A 21,705-nucleotide genomic window follows, 5' to 3' on the forward strand; every position below is an offset into this window, starting at 1 on the left:
CCCCCCATCACAAACGGCAATTTTTTTTTTTGTTAGTGGCTCTGGATTAGGAGAGTCTTGGTAAATGACTCACTACTGTAGTGGCTCTGGATCAGAGAGTCTGCTTAATGACTCACTACTGTAGTGACTCTGGATCAGAGAGTCTGCTAAATGACTCACTACTGTAGTGGCTCTGGATCAGAGAGTCTGCTAAATGACTCACTACTGTAGTGGCTCTGGATCGAGAGTCTGCTAAATGACTCACTACTGTAGTGACTCTGGATCAGAGAGTCTGCTAAATGACTCACTACTGTAGTGGCTCTGGATCAGAGAGTCTGCTAAATGACTCACTACTGTAGTGGCTCTGGATCAGAGAGTCTGCTAAATGACTCACTACTGTAGAGTCTCTGGATCAGATAGTCTGCTAAATGACTCACTACTGTAGTGTCTCTGGATCAGAGAGTCTGCTAAATGACTCACTACTGTAGTGGCTCTGGATCAGAGAGTCTGCTAAAATGACTCACTACTGTAGTGTCTCTGGATCAGAAGTCTGCAAATGACTCACTACTGTAGTGCTTGGATCAGAAAGTCTGCTAATGACTCACTACTGTAGTGCTCTGGATCAGAGAGTCTGCTAAATGACTCACTACTGTAGGGCTCTGGATCAGAGAGTCTGCTAAATGACTCACTACTGTAGTGGCGTCTGGATCAGAGAGTCTGCTAAATGACTCACTACTGTATGGACTCTGGATCAGAGAGTCTGCTAAATGACTCATACTGTAGTGGCTCTGGATCAGAGAGTCTGCTAAATGACCCTCCTACTGTAGTGGCTCTGGATCAGAGAGTCTGCTAAATGACTCACTACTGTAGTGGCTCTGGATCAGAGAGTTGCTAAATGACTCACTACGTAGTGGCTCTGGATAGGATCTGCTAAATGACTCATACTTAGTGGCTCTGGATCAGAGAGTTGCTAAATGACTCACTACTGTAGTGGTCGGATCAGAGAGTCTGCTAAATGACTCACTACTGTAGTGGCTCTGGATAGAGAGTCTGCTAAATGATCACTACGTAGTGCTCTGGATCAGAGAGTCTGCTAATGACTCACTACTGTATGGCTCGATCAGAGAGTCTGCTAAATGATCACTACTGTAGTGACTCTGGATCAGAGAGTCTGCTAAATGACTCACTACTGTAGTGGCTCTGGATCAGAGAGTCTGCTTAATGACTCACTACTGTAATGGCTCTGGATCAGAGAGTCTGCTAATGACTCACTACTGTAGGGCTTGGATAGAGAGTCTGCTAAATGAACTCACTACTGTGGGCTCTGATCAGAGAGTCTGCTAAATGACTCATACTGTAGTGTCTCTGGATAAGAGAGTCTGCTAAATGACTCACTACTGTAGTGCTCTGGATCGAGAGTCTGCTAAATGACTCACTACTGTAGGCGATCTGGATCAGAGAGTCTATGTCTTAATGACTCACTACTGTAGTGGCTCTGGATCAGAGAGTCTGCAAATGACTCACTACTGTAGGGTCTTGGATCAGAGAGTCTGTAAATGACTCATACTGAGTGGCTCTGGATCAGAGAGTCTGCTAAATGACTCACTACTGTAGTGGCTCTGGATCAGAGAGTCTGCTAAATGACTCACTACTGTAGTGTCTCTGGATCAGAGAGTCTGCTAAATGACTCACTACTGTAGTGACTCTGGATCAGAGAGTCTGCTTAATGACTCACTACTGTATGTATCTCTGGATCAGAGAGTCTGCTAAATGACTCACTACTGTAGTGGCTCTGGATCAGAGAGTCTGCTAAATGACTCACTACTGTATGTATCTCTGGATCAGAGAGTCTGCTAAATGACTCACTACTGTAGTATCTCTGGAAACAGAGAGAGTCTGCTAAATGACTCACTACTGTAGTGACTCTGGGTCAGAGAGTCTGCTAATATACTCACTACTGTAGTGTCTCTGGATCAGAGAGTCTGCTAAATGAATCACCTACTGTAGTGGCTCTGGATCAGAGAGTCTGCTAAATGACTCACTACTGTAGTGACTCTGGATCAGAGAGTCTGCTTAATGACTCACTACTGTAGTGACTCTGGATAAGAGAGTCTGCTAAATGACTCACTACTGTAGTGGCTCTGGATCAGAGAGTTTGCTAAATGACTCCCTACTGTAGTGACTCTGGATCAGAGAGTCTGCTAAATGACTCACTACTGTAGTGTCTCTGGATAAGAGAGTGCTAAAGACTCACTACTGAGGCTTGGATCAGAGAGTCTGCTAAATGACCACTACTGTAGGGCTCTGATCAGAGAGTCTGCTAAATGACTCATACTGTAGTGTCTCTGGATCAGAGAGTCTGCTAAATGACTCACTACTGTAGTGACTCTGGATCAGAGAGTCTGCTTAATGACTCACTACTGTATGTATCTCTGGATCAGAGAGTCTGCTAAATGACTCACTACTGTAGTGGCTCTGGATCAGAGAGTCTGCTAAATGACTCACTACTGTATGTATCTCTGGATCAGAGAGTCTGCTAAATGACTCACTACTGTAGTATCTCTGGAACAGAGAGTCTGCTAAATGACTCACTACTGTAGTGACTCTGGATCAGAGAGTCTGCTAAATGACTCACTACTGTAGTGTCTCTGGATCAGAGAGTCTGCTAAATGACTCACTACTGTAGTGGCTCTGGATCAGAGAGTCTGCTAAATGACCACTACGTAGTGACTCTGGAATCAGAGAGTCTGCTTAATGACTCACTACTGTAGTGCTCTGGATAAGGAGTCTGCTAAATGACTCACTACTGTAGTGGCTCTGGATCAGAGAGTTGCTAAATGACTACCTACTGTAGGGCTCTGGATAAGAGAGTCTGCTAATGACTCACTACTGTAGTGGCTCTGGATCAGAGAGTCTGCTAAATGACTCACTACTGTAGTGGCTCTGGATCAGAGAGTCTGCTAAGACTCACTACGTAGTGCTGGATAGAGAGTCTGCTAATGACTCACTACTGTAGTGCTCTGGATCAGAGAGTCTGCTAAATGACTCACTACTGTAGTGCTCTGGATCAGAGAGTCTGCTAAATGACTCACTACTGTAGTGGCTCTGGATCAGAGAGTCTGCTAAATGACTCACTACTTGTGTGCTCTGGATCAGAGAGTCTGCTAAATGACTCACTACTGTAGTGACTCTGGATCAGAGAGTCTGCTAAATGACTCACTACTGTAGTGGCTCTGGATCAGAGAGTCTGCTAAATGACTCACTACTGTAGTGGCGCTGGATCAGAGAGTCTGCTAAATGACTCACTACTGTAGTGACTCTGGATCAGAGAGTCTGCTAAATGACTCACTACTGTAGTGGCTCTGGATCAGAGAGCTGCTAAATGACTCACTACTGTAGTGGCGCTGGATCAGAGAGTCTGCTAAATGACTCACTACGTAGTGACTCTGGATCAGAGGGTCGCTAAAAGACTCCATACTGTAGTGTCTCTGGATAAGAGAGTCTGCTAAATGACTCATACTGTAGTGGCTCTGGATCAGAGAGTCTGCTAAAATGACTCACTACTGTAGTGGCTCTGGATCAGAGAGTCTGCTAATGACTCACTACTGTAGTGTCTGGATAAGAGAGTCTGCTAAATGAATCACTACTGTAGTGGCTCTGGATCAGAGGAGTCTTGCTAAATGACTCCCACTGTAGTGACTGGATCAGAGAGTCTGCTAAATGACTCACTACTGTAGTGCTCTGGATAAGAGAGTCTGTAAATGACTCACTACTGTAGTGGCTCTGGATCAGAGAGTCTGCTAAATGACTCACTACTGTAGTGGCGCTGGATCAGAGAGTCTGCTAAATGACCACTACTGTAGTGACTTGGCTCAGACAAGAGTCTGCTAAATGACTCACTACTGTAGTGGCTCTGGATCAGAGAGTCTGCTAAATGACTCACTACTGTGTGCGCTTGGATCAGAGAGTCTGCTAAATGACTCACTACTGTAGTGGCGCTGGATCAGAGAGTCTGCTAAATGACTCACTACTGTAGTGGCGCTGGATCAGAGAGTCTGCTAAATGACTCACTACTGTAGTGGCGCTGGATCAGAGAGTCTGCTAAATGACTACTACTGTAGGCTCTGGATCAGAGAGTCTGCTAAATGACTCACTACTGTAGTGGCTCTGGATCAGAGAGTCTGCTAAATGACTCACTATGTAGATCAAAAAATATAATGGCGCTGGATCAGAGAGTCTGCTAAATGTACTCACTACTGTAGTGGCGCTGGATCAGAGAGTCTGCTAAATGACTCACTACTGTAGTGGCGCTGGATCAGAGAGTCTGCTAAATGACTCACTACTGTAGTGGCTCTGGATCAGAGAGTCGCTAAATGACTCACTACTGTATGGCTGGATCAGAGAGTCTGCTAATGACTCACTACTGTAGTGGCTCCTGGGATTGTGTTTATAATAGTAGAGGTTAGGATTGTGTTTACAATAGTAGAGGTTAGGATTGTGTTTTATAATGGTAGAGGTTAGGATTGTGTTTATAATGGTAGTGGTTAGGATTGTGTTTTAATATAGTGGTTAGGATTGTGTTTACAATAGTAGAGGTTAGGATTGTGTTTACAATAGTAGAGGTTAGGATTGTGTTTACAATAGTAGAGTTAGGATTGTGTTTATAATAGTAGTTAGGATTGTGTTTATAATAGTAGTGGTTAGGATTGTGTTTATAATAGTAGAGGTTAGGATTGTGTTTATAATAGTAGAGGTAGGATTGGTTTATAATAGTAGTGGTAGGATTGTGTTTACTAATAGTAGAGGTTAGGATTGTGTTTATAATAGTAGAGGTTAGGATTGTGTTTATAATAGTAGAGGTTAGGATTGTGTTTATAATAGTAGAGGTTAGGATTGTGTTTATAATAGTAGAGGTTAGGATTGTGTTTATAATAGTAGAGGTTAGGATTGTGTTTATAATAGTAGATGGTTAGGATTGTGTTTATAATAGTAGAGGTTAGGATTGTGTTTATAATAGTAGATGGTTAGGATTGTGTTTATAATAGTAGAGGTTAGATTGTGTTTATAATAGTAGTAGGTTAGGATTGTGTTTACAATAGTAGAGGTTAGGATTGTGTTTACAATAGTAGAGGTTAGGATTGGTTTACAATAGTAGAGGTTAGGATTGTGTTTATAATAGTAGAGGTTAGGATTGTGTTTATAATGAGTAGATGGTTAGGATTGTGTTTATAATGGTAGTAGGTTAGGATTGTGTTTATAATAGTAGTGGTTAGGATTGTGTTTACATTGGTAGAGGTTAGGATTGTGTTTATAATAGTAGAGGTTAGGATTGTGTTTATAATAGTAGAGGTTAGGATTGTGTTTATAATAGTAGAGGTTAGGATTGTGTTTATAATAGTAGAGGTTAGGATTGTGTTTACAATAGTAGAGGTTAGGATTGTGTTTATAATGGTAGAGGTTAGGATTGTGTTTATAATGGTAGAGGTTAGGATTGTGTTTATAATGGTAGTGGTTAGGATTGTGTTTATAATAGTAGTGGTTAGGATTGTGTTTACAATAGTAGAGGTTAGGATTGTGTTTACAATAGTAGAGGTTAGGATTGTGTTTATAATAGTAGAGGTTAGGATTGGTGTTTTACAATAGTAGAGGTTAGGATTGTGTTTATAATAGTAGAGGTTAGGATTGTGTTTACAATAGTAGAGGTTAGGATTGTGTTTACAATAGTAGAGGTTAGGATTGTGTTATAATGGTAGGGTTAGGATTGTGTTTATAATGGTAGGGGTTAGGATTGTGTTTATAATGGTAGGGGTTAGGATTGTGTTTATAATAGTAGTGGTTAGGATTGTGTTTACAATAGTAGAGGTTAGGATTGTGTTTACAATAGTAGAGGTTAGGATTGTGTTTATAATAGTAGAGGTTAGGATTGTGTTTACAATAGTAGAGGTTAGGATTGTGTTTATAATAGTAGAGGTTAGGATTGTGTTTACAATAGTAGAGGTTAGGATTGTGTTTACAATAGTAGAGGTTAGGATTGTGTTTACAATAGTAGAGGTTAGGATTGTGTTTATAATGGTAGAGGTTAGGATTGTGTTTATAATAGTAGTGGTTAGGATTGTGTTTACAATAGTAGAGGTTAGGATTGTGTTTATAATAGTAGTGGTTAGGATTGTGTTTATAATAGTAGAGGTTAGGATTGTGTTTATAATAGTAGAGGTTAGGATTGTGTTTATAATAGTAGAGGTTAGGATTGTGTTTATAATAGTAGAGGTTAGGATTGTGTTTATAATAGTAGAGGTTAGGATTGTGTTTATAATAGTAGAGGTTAGGATTGTGTTTACAATAGTAGAGGTTAGGATTGTGTTATAAATGGTAGAGGTTAGGATTGTGTTTATAATGGTAGAGGTTAGGATTGTGTTTATAATGGTAGTGGTTAGGATTGTGTTTATAATAGTAGTGGTTAGGATTGTGTTTACAATAGTAGAGGTTAGGATTGTGTTTACAATAGTAGAGGTTAGGATTGTGTTTACAATAGTAGAGGTTAGGATTGTGTTTATAATAGTAGAGGTTAGGATTGTGTTTATAATAGTAGTGGTTAGGATTGTGTTTACATTGGTAGAGGTTAGGATTGTGTTTATAATAGTAGTGGTTAGGATTGTGTTTACATTGGTAGAGGTTAGGATTGTGTTTATAATGGTAGTGGTTAGGATTGTGTTTATAATGGTAGTGGTTAGGATTGTGTTTATAATGGTAGTGGTTAGGATTGTGTTTATAATAGTAGAGGTTAGGATTGTGTTTATAATAGTAGAGGTTAGGATTGTGTTTACAATAGTAGAGGTTAGGATTGTGTTTATAATAGTAGTGGTTAGGATTGTGTTTACATTGGTAGAGGTTAGGATTGTGTTTATAATAGTAGTGGTTAGGATTGTGTTTACATTGGTAGAGGTTAGGATTGTGTTTATAATGGTAGTGGTTAGGATTGTGTTTATAATGGTAGTGGTTAGGATTGTGTTTATAATGGTAGTGGTTAGGATTGTGTTTATAATAGTAGAGGTTAGGATTGTGTTTATAATAGTAGTGGTTAGGGCTTGCTCGGTCCTCCTTTTCCTGTAGTCCACGATCATCTCTTTTGTCTTGATCACATTGAGGGAGAGTTTGTTGTCCTGGCACCACACTGTCAGGTCTCTGACCTCTTCCCTATAGGCTGTCTCATCGGTGTCAGGTCTCTGACCTCCTCCCTATAGGCTGTCTCATCGGTGTCAGGTCTCTGACCTCCTCCCTATAGGCTGTCTCATCGGTGTCGATGATCAGGCCTACCACCTTTGTGTCGTCGGCAAACTTAATGATGGTGTTGGAGTCGTGCTTGGCCACACAGTGGTGGGTGAACAGGGAGTACAGGAGGGAACTAGGCACGCGCCCCTGAGTGGCCCCCATGTGGAGGATCAGTCTTTTGGAGGGGATTTTGCCTACCCTCACCACCTGCGGTCGGCACGTAAGTCCAGGATCCAGCTGCAGAGGGAGGTGTTTAGACCCAGAGTCCTAAACGTGGTGACGAGCTTGGATGGGATAATGGGGTTGAACGCTGAGCTGTAGTCAATGAACAGCATTCTCACGTAGGTGTTCCTTTCATCCAGGTGGGAAAGCGCAGTATGGAGTGAAATTGAGATTGCGTCATCTATGGATCTGTTGGGGTGGTATGAAAATTGGAGGGGGTCTAGGATGTCTGGGATGGTGGAGTTGATGTGAGCCATGACCAGCCTTTCAAAGAACTTCATGGCTACAGATGTGAGTGCTACGGGTCGGTAGTCCCTTAGGCAGGTTCCCTTGGTGTTCTTGGGCACAGGGACTGTGGTGGTCTGCTTGAAAGATATAGGTATTACTGACTCATGCTCTCATGCATGCTTCAGTGTTGCTTGCCTCGAAGGGCGCAGAGAAGTCATTTACCTCGTCTTGCAGCCTTGTGTCACTGGGCAGCTTGTGGCTGGGATTCCCTTTGACATCTACCCTCCACAGCAGGTATCCTACAGCCAGCCTATAATGACCTACCCTCCATAGCAGGTATCCTACAGCCTATAATGACCTACCCTCCATAGCAGGTATCCTACAGCCTATAATGACCTACCCTCCATAGCAGGTATCCTACAGCCTATAATGACCTACCCTCCATAGCAGGTATCCTACAGACTATAATGATCTACCCTCCATAGCAGGTATCCTACAGCCAGCCTATAATGACCTACCCTCCATAGCAGGTATCCTACAGCCTATAATGACTGACCCTCCATACACAAATAATTACATTTTAACAAATAATATCATATTTGCATTGATTGTTTGGAGGGAAAATTCTCAAAAGGGTGTTATTGTTATTAATTTTGTACAATCACCTTACAGTTGTAGGGCCCTGTTTTATCTTTTGATAAATTCAATTTTCCCGGTTTTATTTTTCCCAGTTTTCTTGTTTTTTTTCAGGTTCACTCTCAAAATCACATGTTTTTAATAGAAAAGCTACATTATTCTAAGTTCTAAGTCCACAACAATGCTTAAACCAAATCCGGAGACCACTTTTGAGGTCTGGGAAGAATTAAAAAAAAAAGTGTCCTTTAGTTCAATTAACGCCTAGCAAGAGACCATTGTGTTTGTATGGTGGTGTTAGTGTACACTACATGTGGTGGGGGAGTTTACAAAACAATTACCCCGCGATTGATACAAATCATATGTCATTCTGCCAGACACTCTGCAGTCAACATTTAATTGCGAAGGTTTCTTGGGAAAGCCTTTAGAAACGTTCATTCAAACAGTGCATGATGACTGGATCGTGCATCTCAGTGCATGGTGACTGGATCGTGCATCTCAGTGCATGATGACTGGATCGTGCATCTCAGTGCATGCTGACTGGATCGTGCATCTCAGTGCATGATGACTGGATCGTGCATCTCAGTGCATGGTGACTGGATCGTGCATCTCAGTGCATGCTGACTGGATCGTGCATCTCAGTGCATGATGACTGGATCGTGCATCTCAGTGCATGGTGACTGGATCGTGCATCTCAGTGCATGGTGACTGGATCGTGCATCTCAGTGCATGGTGACTGGATCGTGGATCTCAGTGCATGGTGACTGGATCGTGCATCTCAGTGCATGCTGACTGGATCGTGCATCTCAGTGCATGCTGACTGGATCGTGCATCTCAGTGCATGATGACTGGATCGTGCATCTCAGTGCATGCTGACTGGATCGTGCATCTCAGTGCATGATGACTGGATCGTGCATCTCAGTGCATGATGACTGGATCGTGCATCTCAGTGCATGATGACTGGATCGTGCATCTCAGTGCATGGTGACTGGATCGTGCATCTCAGTGCATGATGACTGGATCGTGCATCTCTTCAGACTAAACTCTTTGAATAGTGAACATTCCCTTTGTTGCATATCCATTGCTGTTTAAATAAATCTTGATAATACAAAAAAAGGTAATTGTGAAGCAAAAACTAACGAGACCAGCTCGTTAACACCATAACAACCATAACACCATAACACCATAACAACCATAACACCATAACACCATAACACCATAACAACCATAACAACCATAACAACCATAACAACCATAACACCCATAACACCATAACAACCATAACACCATAACAACCATAACAACCATAACACCATAACAACCATAACAACCATAACACCATAACAACCATAACACCATAACAACCATAACAACCATAACACCATAACAACCACAACACCATAACAACCATAACACCATAACAACCATAACAACCATAACACCATAACAACCATAACAACCATAACACCATAACACCATAACACCATAACAACCATAACACCATAACAACCATAACACCATAACAACCATAACACCATAACAACCATAACAACCACAACACCATAACACCATAACACCATAACACCATAACAACCATAACAACCATAACACCATAACAACCATAACACCATAACAACATAACACCATAACAACCATAACACCATAACAACCATAACAACCATAACACCATAACAACCATAACACCATAACAACCATAACAACCATAACACCATAACACCATAACAACCATAACAACCATAACAACCATAACACCATAACAACCATAACAACCATAACACCATAACAACCATAACAACCATAACACCATAACAACCATAACAACATAACAACCATAACACCATAACAACCATAACAACCATAACAACCATAACACCATAACAACCATAACAACCATAACACCATAACACCATAACACCATAACAACCATAACACCATAACACCATAACAACCATAACAACCAATAACAACCATAACAACATAACAACCATAACACCATAACAACATAACAACCAATAAAAAATGGGTCACAAATGGGAGTGTTTTGGTCGCAATTTTGAGCGCTGAGTGGTAGCAAGTAGTGATGGGTCATTCACTAACTAATGGCTCTTTTTGAATGGCTCATTTTGGTGAACGTTGGGAACCAAATCGCATTGATGAAAGAGACAATAATCTGGCTTCCTGATTTACATACTGGTACTAGTGCTTTTTACTATTTAAACAATGACTATCTGCAAATAAGTTACAAAATAATTATCTGAAGATGGTGAATCCCCACTGCAGAAACAATAAATAGTGGGGAGAGCAAGTCATTCTCGTCCATGTGATCTAATAATTGTGATCTAATAATTCGTCCAGATAAAAATGTATTTGAACGAGCATATCACGATCTGACATAATGGTAGCCTACTTTTGGTTCTAGGTCGATGTTCTAGCATTTTGAATGAAGAGCCGTTTGGGAGCCGTTTGGGAGCCGTTTGGGAGCCGTTTGGGAGCCGTTTGGGAGCCAAATGATGCAGCTCTTTTATGTGACGGTTAATGTCTGCCTGACCTCTAACCTCTGTGTGACCCCACTAGGTTTAGAGGGCGATGTGGACCTCCAGGTCCTGCTGGTGGGGGGAAAGCTGATGAAAGTAAAGTCTTCCTCTTGGAAAAAGGTCCGAATGTACAAGCTGCATGATGACTACGTGACCGTATGGCAAGAGTCACACAGGATCTTCAAGAGAAAACAGAACTGTGAGTACTGCACTGTTACTATACCATTCATGTACATCAACATCTACAACTGAATGGTAGCCCATTGATGGGCCTCAAACACATTTACCTCCATTCTGTTATGAAACAACAAAGCCCTAGATACCACTACTGGTCAGACTGGGGGTTACATCCCTAGATACCACTACTAGTCAGGCTGGGGGTTACATCCCTAGATACCACTACTAGTCAGACTGGGGGTTACATCCCTAGATACCACTACTGGTCAGACTGGGGGTTACATCCCTGGATACCACTACTAGTCAGACTGGGGGTTACATCCCTAGATACCACTACTAGTCAGGCTGGGGGTTACATCCCTGGATACCACTACTAGTCAGACTGGGGGTTACATCCCTGGATACCACTACTGTGGGTTTTTTTTAGTTTTTAGTTTACTTGCTGTGTTGTACTCACTTCGCCTCCATGGCCTTTTTATATTTTTATTTATTTATACATATATCTGTTTGCCTTCACCTCCCTTATCTCACCTCACTTGCTCACATTGTATATAGACTTATTTTTTTATTTTTTTCACTGTATTATTGACTATATGTTTGTTTTTACTCCATGTGTAACTATGTGTTGTTGTATGTGTCGAACTGCTTTGCTTTATCTTGGCCAGGTCGCAATTGTAAATGAGAACGTGTTCTCAATTTGCCTACCTGGTTAAATAAAGGTTAAATAAAATAAAAAAATAAAAAAACATCCCTAGATACCACTACTGGTCAGACTGGGGGTTACATCCCTAGATACCACTACTGGTCAGACTGGGGGTTACATCCCTGGATACCACTACTGGTCAGACTGGGGGTTACATCCCTGGATACCACTACTAGTCAGGCTGGGGGTTACATCCCTAGATACCACTACTAGTCAGACTGGGGGTTACATCCCTGGATACCACTACTAGTCAGACTGGGGGTTACATCCCTAGATACCACTACTGGTCAGACTGGGGGTTACATCCCTAGATACCACTACTAGTCAGGCTGGGGGTTACATCCCTGGATACCACTACTGGTCAGACTGGGGGTTACATCCCTGGATACCACTACTAGTCAGGCTGGGGGTTACATCCCTAGATACCACTACTAGTCAGACTGGGGGTTACATCCCTGGATACCACTACTAGTCAGACTGGGGGTTACATCCCTAGATACCACTACTGGTCAGACTGGGGGTTACATCCCTAGATACCACTACTAGTCAGACTGGGGGTTACATCCCTGGATACCACTACTAGTCAGGCTGGGGGTTACATCCCTGGATACCACTACTAGTCAGGCTGGGGGTTACATCCCTGGATACCACTACTAGTCAGACTGGGGGTTACATCCCTGGATACCACTACTAGTCAGGCTGGGGGTTACACATCCCTGGATACCACTACTAGTCAGGCTGGGGGTTACATCCCTGGATACCACTACTAGTCAGGCTGGGGGTTACATCCCTGGATACCACTACTAGTCAGGCTGGGGGTTACATCCCTAGATACCACTACTAGTCAGACTGGGGGTTACATCCCTAGATACCACTACTAGTCAGGCTGGGGGTTACATCCCTAGATACCACTACTGGTCAGACTGGGGGTTACATCCCTAGATACCACTACTAGTCAGACTGGGGGTTACATCCCTGGATACCACTACTAGTCAGGCTGGGGGTTACATCCCTGGATACCACTACTGGTCAGGCTGGGGGTTACATCCCTGGATACCACTACTAGTCAGGCTGGGGGTTACATCCCTGGATACCACTACTAGTCAGGCTGGGGGTTACATCCCTGGATACCACTACTAGTCAGACTGGGGGTTACATCCCTGGATACCACTACTAGTCAGGCTGGGGGTTACATCCCTGGATACCACTACTGGTCAGACTGGGGGTTACATCCCTGGATACCACTACTGGTCAGGCTGGGGGTTACATCCCTGGATACCACTACTAGTCAGGCTGGGGGTTACATCCCTGGATACCACTACTGGTCAGGCTGGGGGTTACATCCCTAGATACCACTACTGGTCAGACTGGGGGTTACATCCCTGGATACCACTACTAGTCAGACTGGGGGTTACATCCCTAGATACCACTACTGGTCAGACTGGGGGTTACATCCCTAGATACCACTACTGGTCAGACTGGGGGTTACATCCCTAGATACCACTACTGGTCAGACTGGGGGTTACATCCCTGGATACCACTACTGGTCAGACTGGGGGTTACATCCCTAGATACCACTACTAGTCAGACTGGGGGTTACATCCCTGGATACCACTACTGGTCAGACTGGGGGTTACATCCCTAGATACCACTACTGGTCAGACTGGGGGTTACATCCCTGGATACCACTACTGGTCAGACTGGGGGTTACATCCCTAGATACCACTACTGGTCAGACTGGGGGTTACATCCCTGGATACCACTACTGGTCAGACTGGGGGTTACATCCCTAGATACCACTACTGGTCAGACTGGGGGTTACATCCCTAGATACCACTACTGGTCAGACTGGGGGTTACATCCCTGGATACCACTACTGGTCAGACTGGGGGTTACATCCCTAGATACCACTACTGGTCAGACTGGGGGTTACATCCCTGGATACCACTACTAGTCAGGCTGGGGGTTACATCCCTGGATACCACTACTGGTCAGACTGGGGGTTACATCCCTAGATACCACTACTGGTCAGACTGGGGGTTACATCCCTGGATACCACTACTGGTCAGACTGGGGGTTACATCCCTGGATACCACTACTAGTCAGGCTGGGGGTTACATCCCTGGATACCACTACTAGTCAGGCTGGGGGTTACATCCCTGGATACCACTACTGGTCAGACTGGGGGTTACATCCCTGGATACCACTACTGGTCAGACTGGGGGTTACATCCCTGGATACCACTACTGGTCAGACTGGGGGTTACATCCCTGGATACCACTACTGGTCAGGCTGGGGGTTACATCCCTGGATACCACTACTAGTCAGGCTGGGGGTTACACATCCCTGGATACCACTACTAGTCAGGCTGGGGGTTGCACATCCCTGACACACGTAGGTTGATGGAGGTTGTTTTGTGGGTGACCCGGCCTAAAGAGCGCCCGTCCAGCGCTCTAACGTCCATGGGAATGGAGAGGGGTTTAGTGTGGATGTCCAGCTCGGACGCCAGGGTAGCATCCATAAAGCTCTCAGCGGCCCCAGAGTCGATGAGTACCCGGAGAGATTTCAACTGGTTTCCCCACAGCAAGATGGCATGAAAAGGGGTGCGAGTAAGGGGAGAGGAAAAGTTCTCTGTATGGCCCACCAGAGTACTTGCTCCTACCGGTGAGCCTTGTCTTTAAGTGGACAGGCGGACACGAAATGACCAGTAGTCCCGTAATACAGGCAACTCTTATTGTGAAGCCTGTATAGCCGTTCAGCTGAGGGCAGCCTGGCTCTGCCTAGTTGCATCGGCTCGGGAAGAGGTGAATCGGCAGACTTCGGAGACTCTCGGGGGAAATCGGGTAGCCTCGGGTTCTCTCGGCAACCGAGCTGTAGGGGACTTCCGGGATGCTTCGGAGGTGAGGTGGAAGCCTTGGGTGAGGGAAATCGTACCTCCCCTCCTCCCTTCACTCCCGTAGTCACCCATCGATCCAAATGGTTATGAGCGAGTCGGGATCCGTCTGTAGTTCCCAGGCTGCAAGCTTGTCCTTTACTTCCTCCGATATTCCGTGCAGGAACATGTCGAACAGCGCTTCCGAGTTCCAGGCACTCTCAGCTGCCAACGTGCGGATATCCACCGCATAGTCTGCCACGCTGCGGGAGTCTTTTTGTAATTTTTTTATTGGTTTAGTTTTTTCATTATTTTGTCATATTTATTTTTTTATTTAATTTAATTGAATATTCGAAACATACAATATACTTGCAGTGAAGCCACTCAACAACTACATCATACCAGTCATCCAACAGACTCCCATTCAGCGCGACACAGAAGTATCCAGGGTCAATGACCTGCTCAAGGGCACGTTGACAGATCTCCCACTAAATATCTGTCATCCTGTGATGTTTAACGTATACTGTCCTTCTATCTAATCGAATAGAATCCACGAGTTGAAAATAAAAACTTTTACTAAGAGTATTAGTATATTAGTAATTGACTGACCCGGTCTCTCCAGATCTCCGAACAGTACTATTTCTAGGGTAAATTTTAGATTTATGCTATTCATTTTCAGCCATTCCTGAACCTGAGACCGGAAACAGGCTACCTGAGGACAATACCAAAATAAATGGTCCATTGATTCTGTATCCTCACAACAAAATCTGCAGAGCTTCGATGATTTTATGCCCCAAATATTCAACATTTTGTTGGTATACATTTTGTTGGTATACTGGTATACTTTCCTATTTATGCTATTTTTATTCCTCCGCCAGTTTTGATCCTTTATATTGGGCAGACAGACCAGTTCCTTACCTCCTCCCGCTGCCACCTGCCTCCTCCATTTTTGGGGCAATGCTGTAATCAATTGGTTGTACTCTTGGATTGAGCAGACCTCCATGAAGGACATAACTCTACTAATCCAATTTACAATCTCACTTAAGAACAATAAACCCTTTTCAAACATCTTTCCCATAAATACAGGTATTTTATTAACCAGCACATTTGAGTTCAGCCATAATATTTGTTGTAATATTTGTTCTATCTTTTCAGGGGGATGAAATTGAAATTGTAGCCAGCTCTGAAATGCTTGTTTGAAAAAGAGAGATACTTTGAAAAAAGTATCATTTTCAATTAATCGAAAATGGCCATTTTTAAACAATGGATTAGCTTTTCTTAGTAATCTACTTGAGAACCATTTAGGGTTCAAATAAAACTTTTGAATAAGTGAAGCTTTTAGAGAGAGGTTTAGTGCTTTTATATTTAATAATCTCAACCCACCCAATTCATATTCATTATATAGATAGGCATGTTTTGTTTTGTCTGGTTTAGCGTCCCAGACAAAGCGAAATATTTTTTGCTCATATGATTTGAAAAACGAATCATCAGGAGTAGGCAGCGCCATCAGTAAGTGAGTAAACTGAGATATGACTAAGGAGTTAATCAGGGCAATTTTTCCATAAATAGCCTCTCCATGGGTGCAGGATCTTGTCTATTTTTACAAGTTTTGTATTGAAATTCATTGTGGAGAGCTTATTTATATATTTTGTGTTATGAATACCGAGTATGTCTACTTCACCATCAGCCCATTTTATAGATAAACTGCAGGGTAATGTAAAAGTTGTATTTTAAGGATCCAATACGTAATATTGTACACTTATCATAATTAGGTTTTAGCCCAGAGAGTACAGAAAAGTTATTTAGATATTCAATGAGACATTTCAGGGATCTAAGCTCGTGGACTTAATATAAAACTTGAGTCATCGGCATACACGGACACCTTTGTTTTTAAGCCTTGGATTTCTAATCCTCTAATGTTGTTATTGGATCTGATTTTAATAGCTAGCATTTCGATGGCAATAACAAATAGATATGGTGACAGCGGACACCCTTGTTTAACTCCTCTTGACAATTCAAAACTCTCTGAGAAGTAGCCGTTATTTGCTATTCTACACCTGGGGTTGCTATACATTATTTTTACCCATTTTATAAGAGAATTACCGAAATTGAAAAAATCCAGGCATTTATAAATAAAATCCAGTCTCACTTTATCAAATGCCTGTTCAAAATCCGCTATAAATACCATTCCTGGCTTCTTATATGTTTCATGATGTTCTATTATTTCTAGTAGTTGTTGTATATTATCTCCAATGTATCGTCCATGTAAAAAACCTGTCTGATCAGGATGAACAATACCTGGTAAAACCCTTTTAATTCTGAGTGCTATACATTTCGCTAGTATTTTTGCATCACAACATTGAAGTGTAAGGGGCCTCCAGTTTTTTAGATAGACTGGGTCTTTATATTTGCCATCTGGGTCTTGTTTTAATAATAGAGAAATTAGACCTTCCTGCTGAGTACCTGACAGACTACCATTTCTATAGGTGTAGTTAAAACAATCTAACAATGGAGCTTTCAGTATATCAAAAAATACTTGATATACCTCTACCGGTATGCCTCTACCGGTATGCCTCTACCGGTATACCTCTACCGATATGCCTCTACCGGTATGCCTCTACCGGTATGCCTCTACCGGTATGCCTCTACCGGTATGCCTCTACCGGTATACCTCTACCGGTATACCTCTACCGGGTATGCCTCTACCGGGTATGCCTCTACCGGTATACCTCTACCGGGTATGCCTCTACCGGGTATGCCTCTACCGGTATATCTCTACCGGGTATGCCTCTACCGATATGCCTCTACCGATATGCCTCTACCGGTATGCCTCTACCGGTATGCCTCTACCGGTATGCCTCTACCGGTATGCCTCTACCGGGAATATCTCTACCGATATACCTCTACCGGTATGCCTCTACCGGTATGCCTCTACCGGTATGCCTCTACCGGTATGCCTCTACCGGTATACCTCTACCGATATGCCTCTACCGGTATGCCTCTACCGGTATGCCTCTACCGGTATACCTCTACCGGTATGCCTCTACCGGTATGCCTCTACCGGTATACCTCTACCGGTATGCCTCTACCGGTATGCCTCTACCGGTATACCTCTACCGGTATGCCTCTACCGGTATACCTCTACCGGTATACCTCTACCGGTATGCCTCTACCGGTATACCTCTACCGGTATGCCTCTACCGGTATACCTCTACCGGTATACCTCTACCGGTATACCTCTACCGGTATACCTCTACCGGTATGCCTCTACCGGTATGCCTCTACCGGTATGCCTCTACCGGTATACCTCTACCGGTATGCCTCTACCGGTATGCCTCTACCGGTATGCCTCTACCGGTATGCCTCTACCGGTATGCCTCTACCGGTATGCCTCTACCGGGAATATCTCTACCGATATACCTCTACCGGGAATATCTCTACCGATATACCTCTACCGGTATACCTCTACCGGTATGCCTCTACCGGGAATATCTCTACCGGTATGCCTCTACCGTTATACCTCTACCGGTATGCCACCATTTCCAGACTGAAAGGAATTAATAGCCTCAAGAAGTTCTTCTTCTGTAATTTGGCCTTCACGCTGATCTTTCTGTACATTTGTTAATTTTCAAGTTTTTATATTATTTGGAAAGAATTCCTTACCATAATCTTCATTCAGTGGGAAAGGATGAGACAGAAAAGAGAACATCTGCCTAAAATAATTAGCTTCCTTTTTTAAAATATGATTCAGAGAATCATAGATGACTCCGTCTTCAGTAACGAGTTTCTGCAAATTATTTTTGTTAGCGTTCCTGTATTGGAGATTCAGGAAGAATTTTGTGCATTTTTCTCCATATTCCATCCAGTTTGCTTTATTTTTTGTAATAGATTACATTAGATTGTTCTTGAATAAGTTCCTCAAGTTCTTTTTGTTTTTCCTCTAATTTATTTTGTATCTCTGTAGTATCGTTTTTAGTTGCCATCTACCTGTACTATTAGTTCATGGATTTCCCTTGTTAGTCTTGTCTCTTTAGCCAGAAACTGCTTTTTTATTATTGATGAATATTGAATTGAATGACCCCTGAAGGTACATTGAAACGTATCCCAAACAATAAGGGGATTTGCTGAACCTATATTATACTGGAAAAATTACGTTATCTTTTTTTTGTCTTAGTTAAAAATAAGTTGTCCTCCAGTAAACTTTGATTAAATTTCCAATATCCCCGTCCACGTGGAAAATCTATAAGAGTTATGTGAATGCCAATTAGATGATGATCCGATCGCATTCTGTCTCCTATTAAAACTTTTTAACCTTTGATGCAAGAGAGAAAGAGACAAGAAAGTAGTCAAGACGACTAGCTTGATTAAGTCTCCTCCATGTATATCTCACTAGGTCGGGGTTTTTTAGTCTCCAAATATCCAATATTTCGAATGTGTCCATAATATTTGTGATTTCCTTAAAGGGCACGGTGATGATAGTTTGTAGAGTGATTACCTTTACGGTCCATTGAGGTACTTAACACTGTGTTATAGTCTCCTACCATAATGATTAGATCATTTGTTGCCTGTAAGTTCAATAAATTGGTATAAATGTTTTCGAAGAAGTGTGGATCATCCTGATTTGGACCATATAGATTAATGAACCAAATCTCTTTTTCGTCCACTTTCATATTCATCATCCATCATCATTCCTGACTATTTGCACATTCAGATCAACATTTTTGTTAATTAATATATCATCACACCCTTTGAGTTCCTTTGTTCATGACAGAAAATTATTTTACCACCCCATTCCTTTTTCCACGCAACTTCATCTAAGGATGTAGAGGTTCCTGTAAACAGTATAGTATGTTATATTCCTTTTATGTTAGCCATGTAAAGACTGATCTTCTTTTTTTATAATCTGCTAAACAGTTACAATTATAACTGGCTATACTTATTTCACCTCTTACCATAACTAGATACTATTCTCAGTCTAAATGGACCATAATTAGTGCTTGTAAAGTTACTGCCATCAGAGGTATTATGAAGATCAAACTAGAGCTTTCAAATGTCTGATATTTACAATTCAAGAAATAGTTTCGAGCAATATTTGTTTTATTCCCTTGTTCCCACAGCCGGTTTGCCTGTGAGCCAATGCCACAGATGTTAGAAAATTGAGACAAGATATTATGTGCGTAACAAATCTGAGTAGGTTGATGTGTATGATATTGGATGTGATATAATGAGTGTGTACGATGTCTGTATAAGAGTAAGACTATAATGTGTGATGTCCAAATAAATAATAACTCCACCAGTTTGCATGGTTGAGTGTCTATGTGTGTAACATGTAATGCGTATAGCCTTAATATTCATGATGATAATTGTAATCCATATCGTATCACCATCATAGTTGCATCATAATTACCTTTAACATAATTGAAAAACACATCCCAGCATTTCCATAGCAATTGACGTTTCACATGATCATGAAAGAGACGTTGCATTACTCTAGACGGCTTCACTACAGGACAAATGTATTCCGTACAAGATGTTATTATTCCCCAATGCACCTATTCTGATATCTACCCCTTGCTTGTTGTAAACATATATAAACTTGTAGACAAATACATAAAAAAGATAGACAAACAGTAAACACATTAAATTATAAAACAGTTCTCGACAATAGAGAGAAAGGGAGAGAAGAGAGCGAGATCAGGTGTGTGTGTATAAGTCCGTATGTGTAAGCGAGCATGTAATTGAGTACGTGTGTGTTCATATCCACTCCATAATGTTCAGATATTTTTACAGTTCCCATACCTTCTTTTTTTTCCTAACCTGAAGTCCCTGTAGAATTTAGTACAGCCACGGTGTTATGGAGCTGTCTCGGAATAGCAGTCCATCTATAAAGAGTTTGTCCACAATGAGAAAGGCACGCCTACCATCCATCCTTTGTTGTCTTTGTACCGGATACAGTCTCTTACGACGTTTGTTTATCTCCCTTGGAAATTGGTCATTGAGACTGAATTTGGTCCCTTTATTAAACTCCTTCCCCTGCTTTTGATCAGCTCCTTTTGTTGGTAGTGTTCAAATTTTGCGATGATCGGTCGGGGACCCTTGGTCTTGTCGCTCCGAGCTCCAAGTCTGTGTTCTCGGTGGAAAGCCACCTTGTTTACAGTCTCTAGAGGAAGTTTCAAGGCGGAGTTCATGAATTCTCTGATCGCGCCCTCTGGATTATTGGATGCGTCCTCAGGAATACCAGAATTTGTTTTCTGATTTTCACGCATGCTACGACTTTGTATGTCTAGTAGCTTCATCACTCTGTTCTCCCTGAGTAGACCATCCATGTTGGAATCGGGGATTTCAAATCAAATCAAATTTTATTTGTCACATACACATGGTTAGCAGATGTTAATGCGAGTGTAGCGAAATGCTTGTGCTTCTAGTTCCGACAATGCAGTAATAACCAACGAGTAATCTAACCTAACAATTCCACTACTACCTTATACACACAAGTGTAAAGGGATAAAATGTACATAAAGATATATGAATGAGTGATGGTACAGAACGGCATAGGCAAGATGCAGTAGATGGTATAGAGTACAGTATATACATATGAGATGAGTAATGTAGGGTATATAAACATAAAGTGGCATAGTTTAAAGTGGCTAGTGATACATGTATTACATAAAGATGGCAAGATGCAGTAGATGATATAGAGTACAGTATATACATATACATATGAGATGAGTAATGTAGGGTATGTAAACATTATATTAAGTGGCATTGTTTAAAGTGGCTAGTGGTACATTTTTACATAAATTTCCATCAATTCCCATTATTAAAGTGGCTGGAGTTGAGTCAGTATGTTGGCAGCGGCCACTAAATGTTAGTGGTGGCTGTTTAACAGTCTGATGGCCTTGAGATAGAAGCTGTTTTTCAGTCTCTCGGTCCCTGCTTTGATGCACCTGTACTGACCTCGCCTTCTGGATGATAGCGGGGTGAACAGGCAGTGGCTCGGGTGGTTGTTGTCCTTGATGATCTTTATGGCCTTCCTGTGACATCGGGTGTAGGTGTCCTGGAGGGCA

The 21,705-nt window shown here is 42.2% G+C and overlaps 1 protein-coding gene across 1 annotated transcript in view; it reads left to right on the top strand.

The window, feature by feature from the left end:
* The window catches only part of plcd1a (phospholipase C, delta 1a), a 104,529-nt gene that overhangs the window by 26,850 nt on the left and 55,974 nt on the right, over nt 1-21,705 (top strand). The window contains exon 2 of the mRNA XM_038973028.1: nt 10,927-11,085. Coding sequence (XP_038828956.1) covers nt 10,927-11,085 — 159 coding nt within the window. The remainder of the gene's footprint in view (nt 1-10,926; nt 11,086-21,705) is intronic.

This window comes from Salvelinus namaycush, chromosome 33, assembly GCF_016432855.1.
Source record: "Salvelinus namaycush isolate Seneca chromosome 33, SaNama_1.0, whole genome shotgun sequence".
Taxonomy (NCBI): Eukaryota; Metazoa; Chordata; class Actinopteri; order Salmoniformes; family Salmonidae; genus Salvelinus; species Salvelinus namaycush.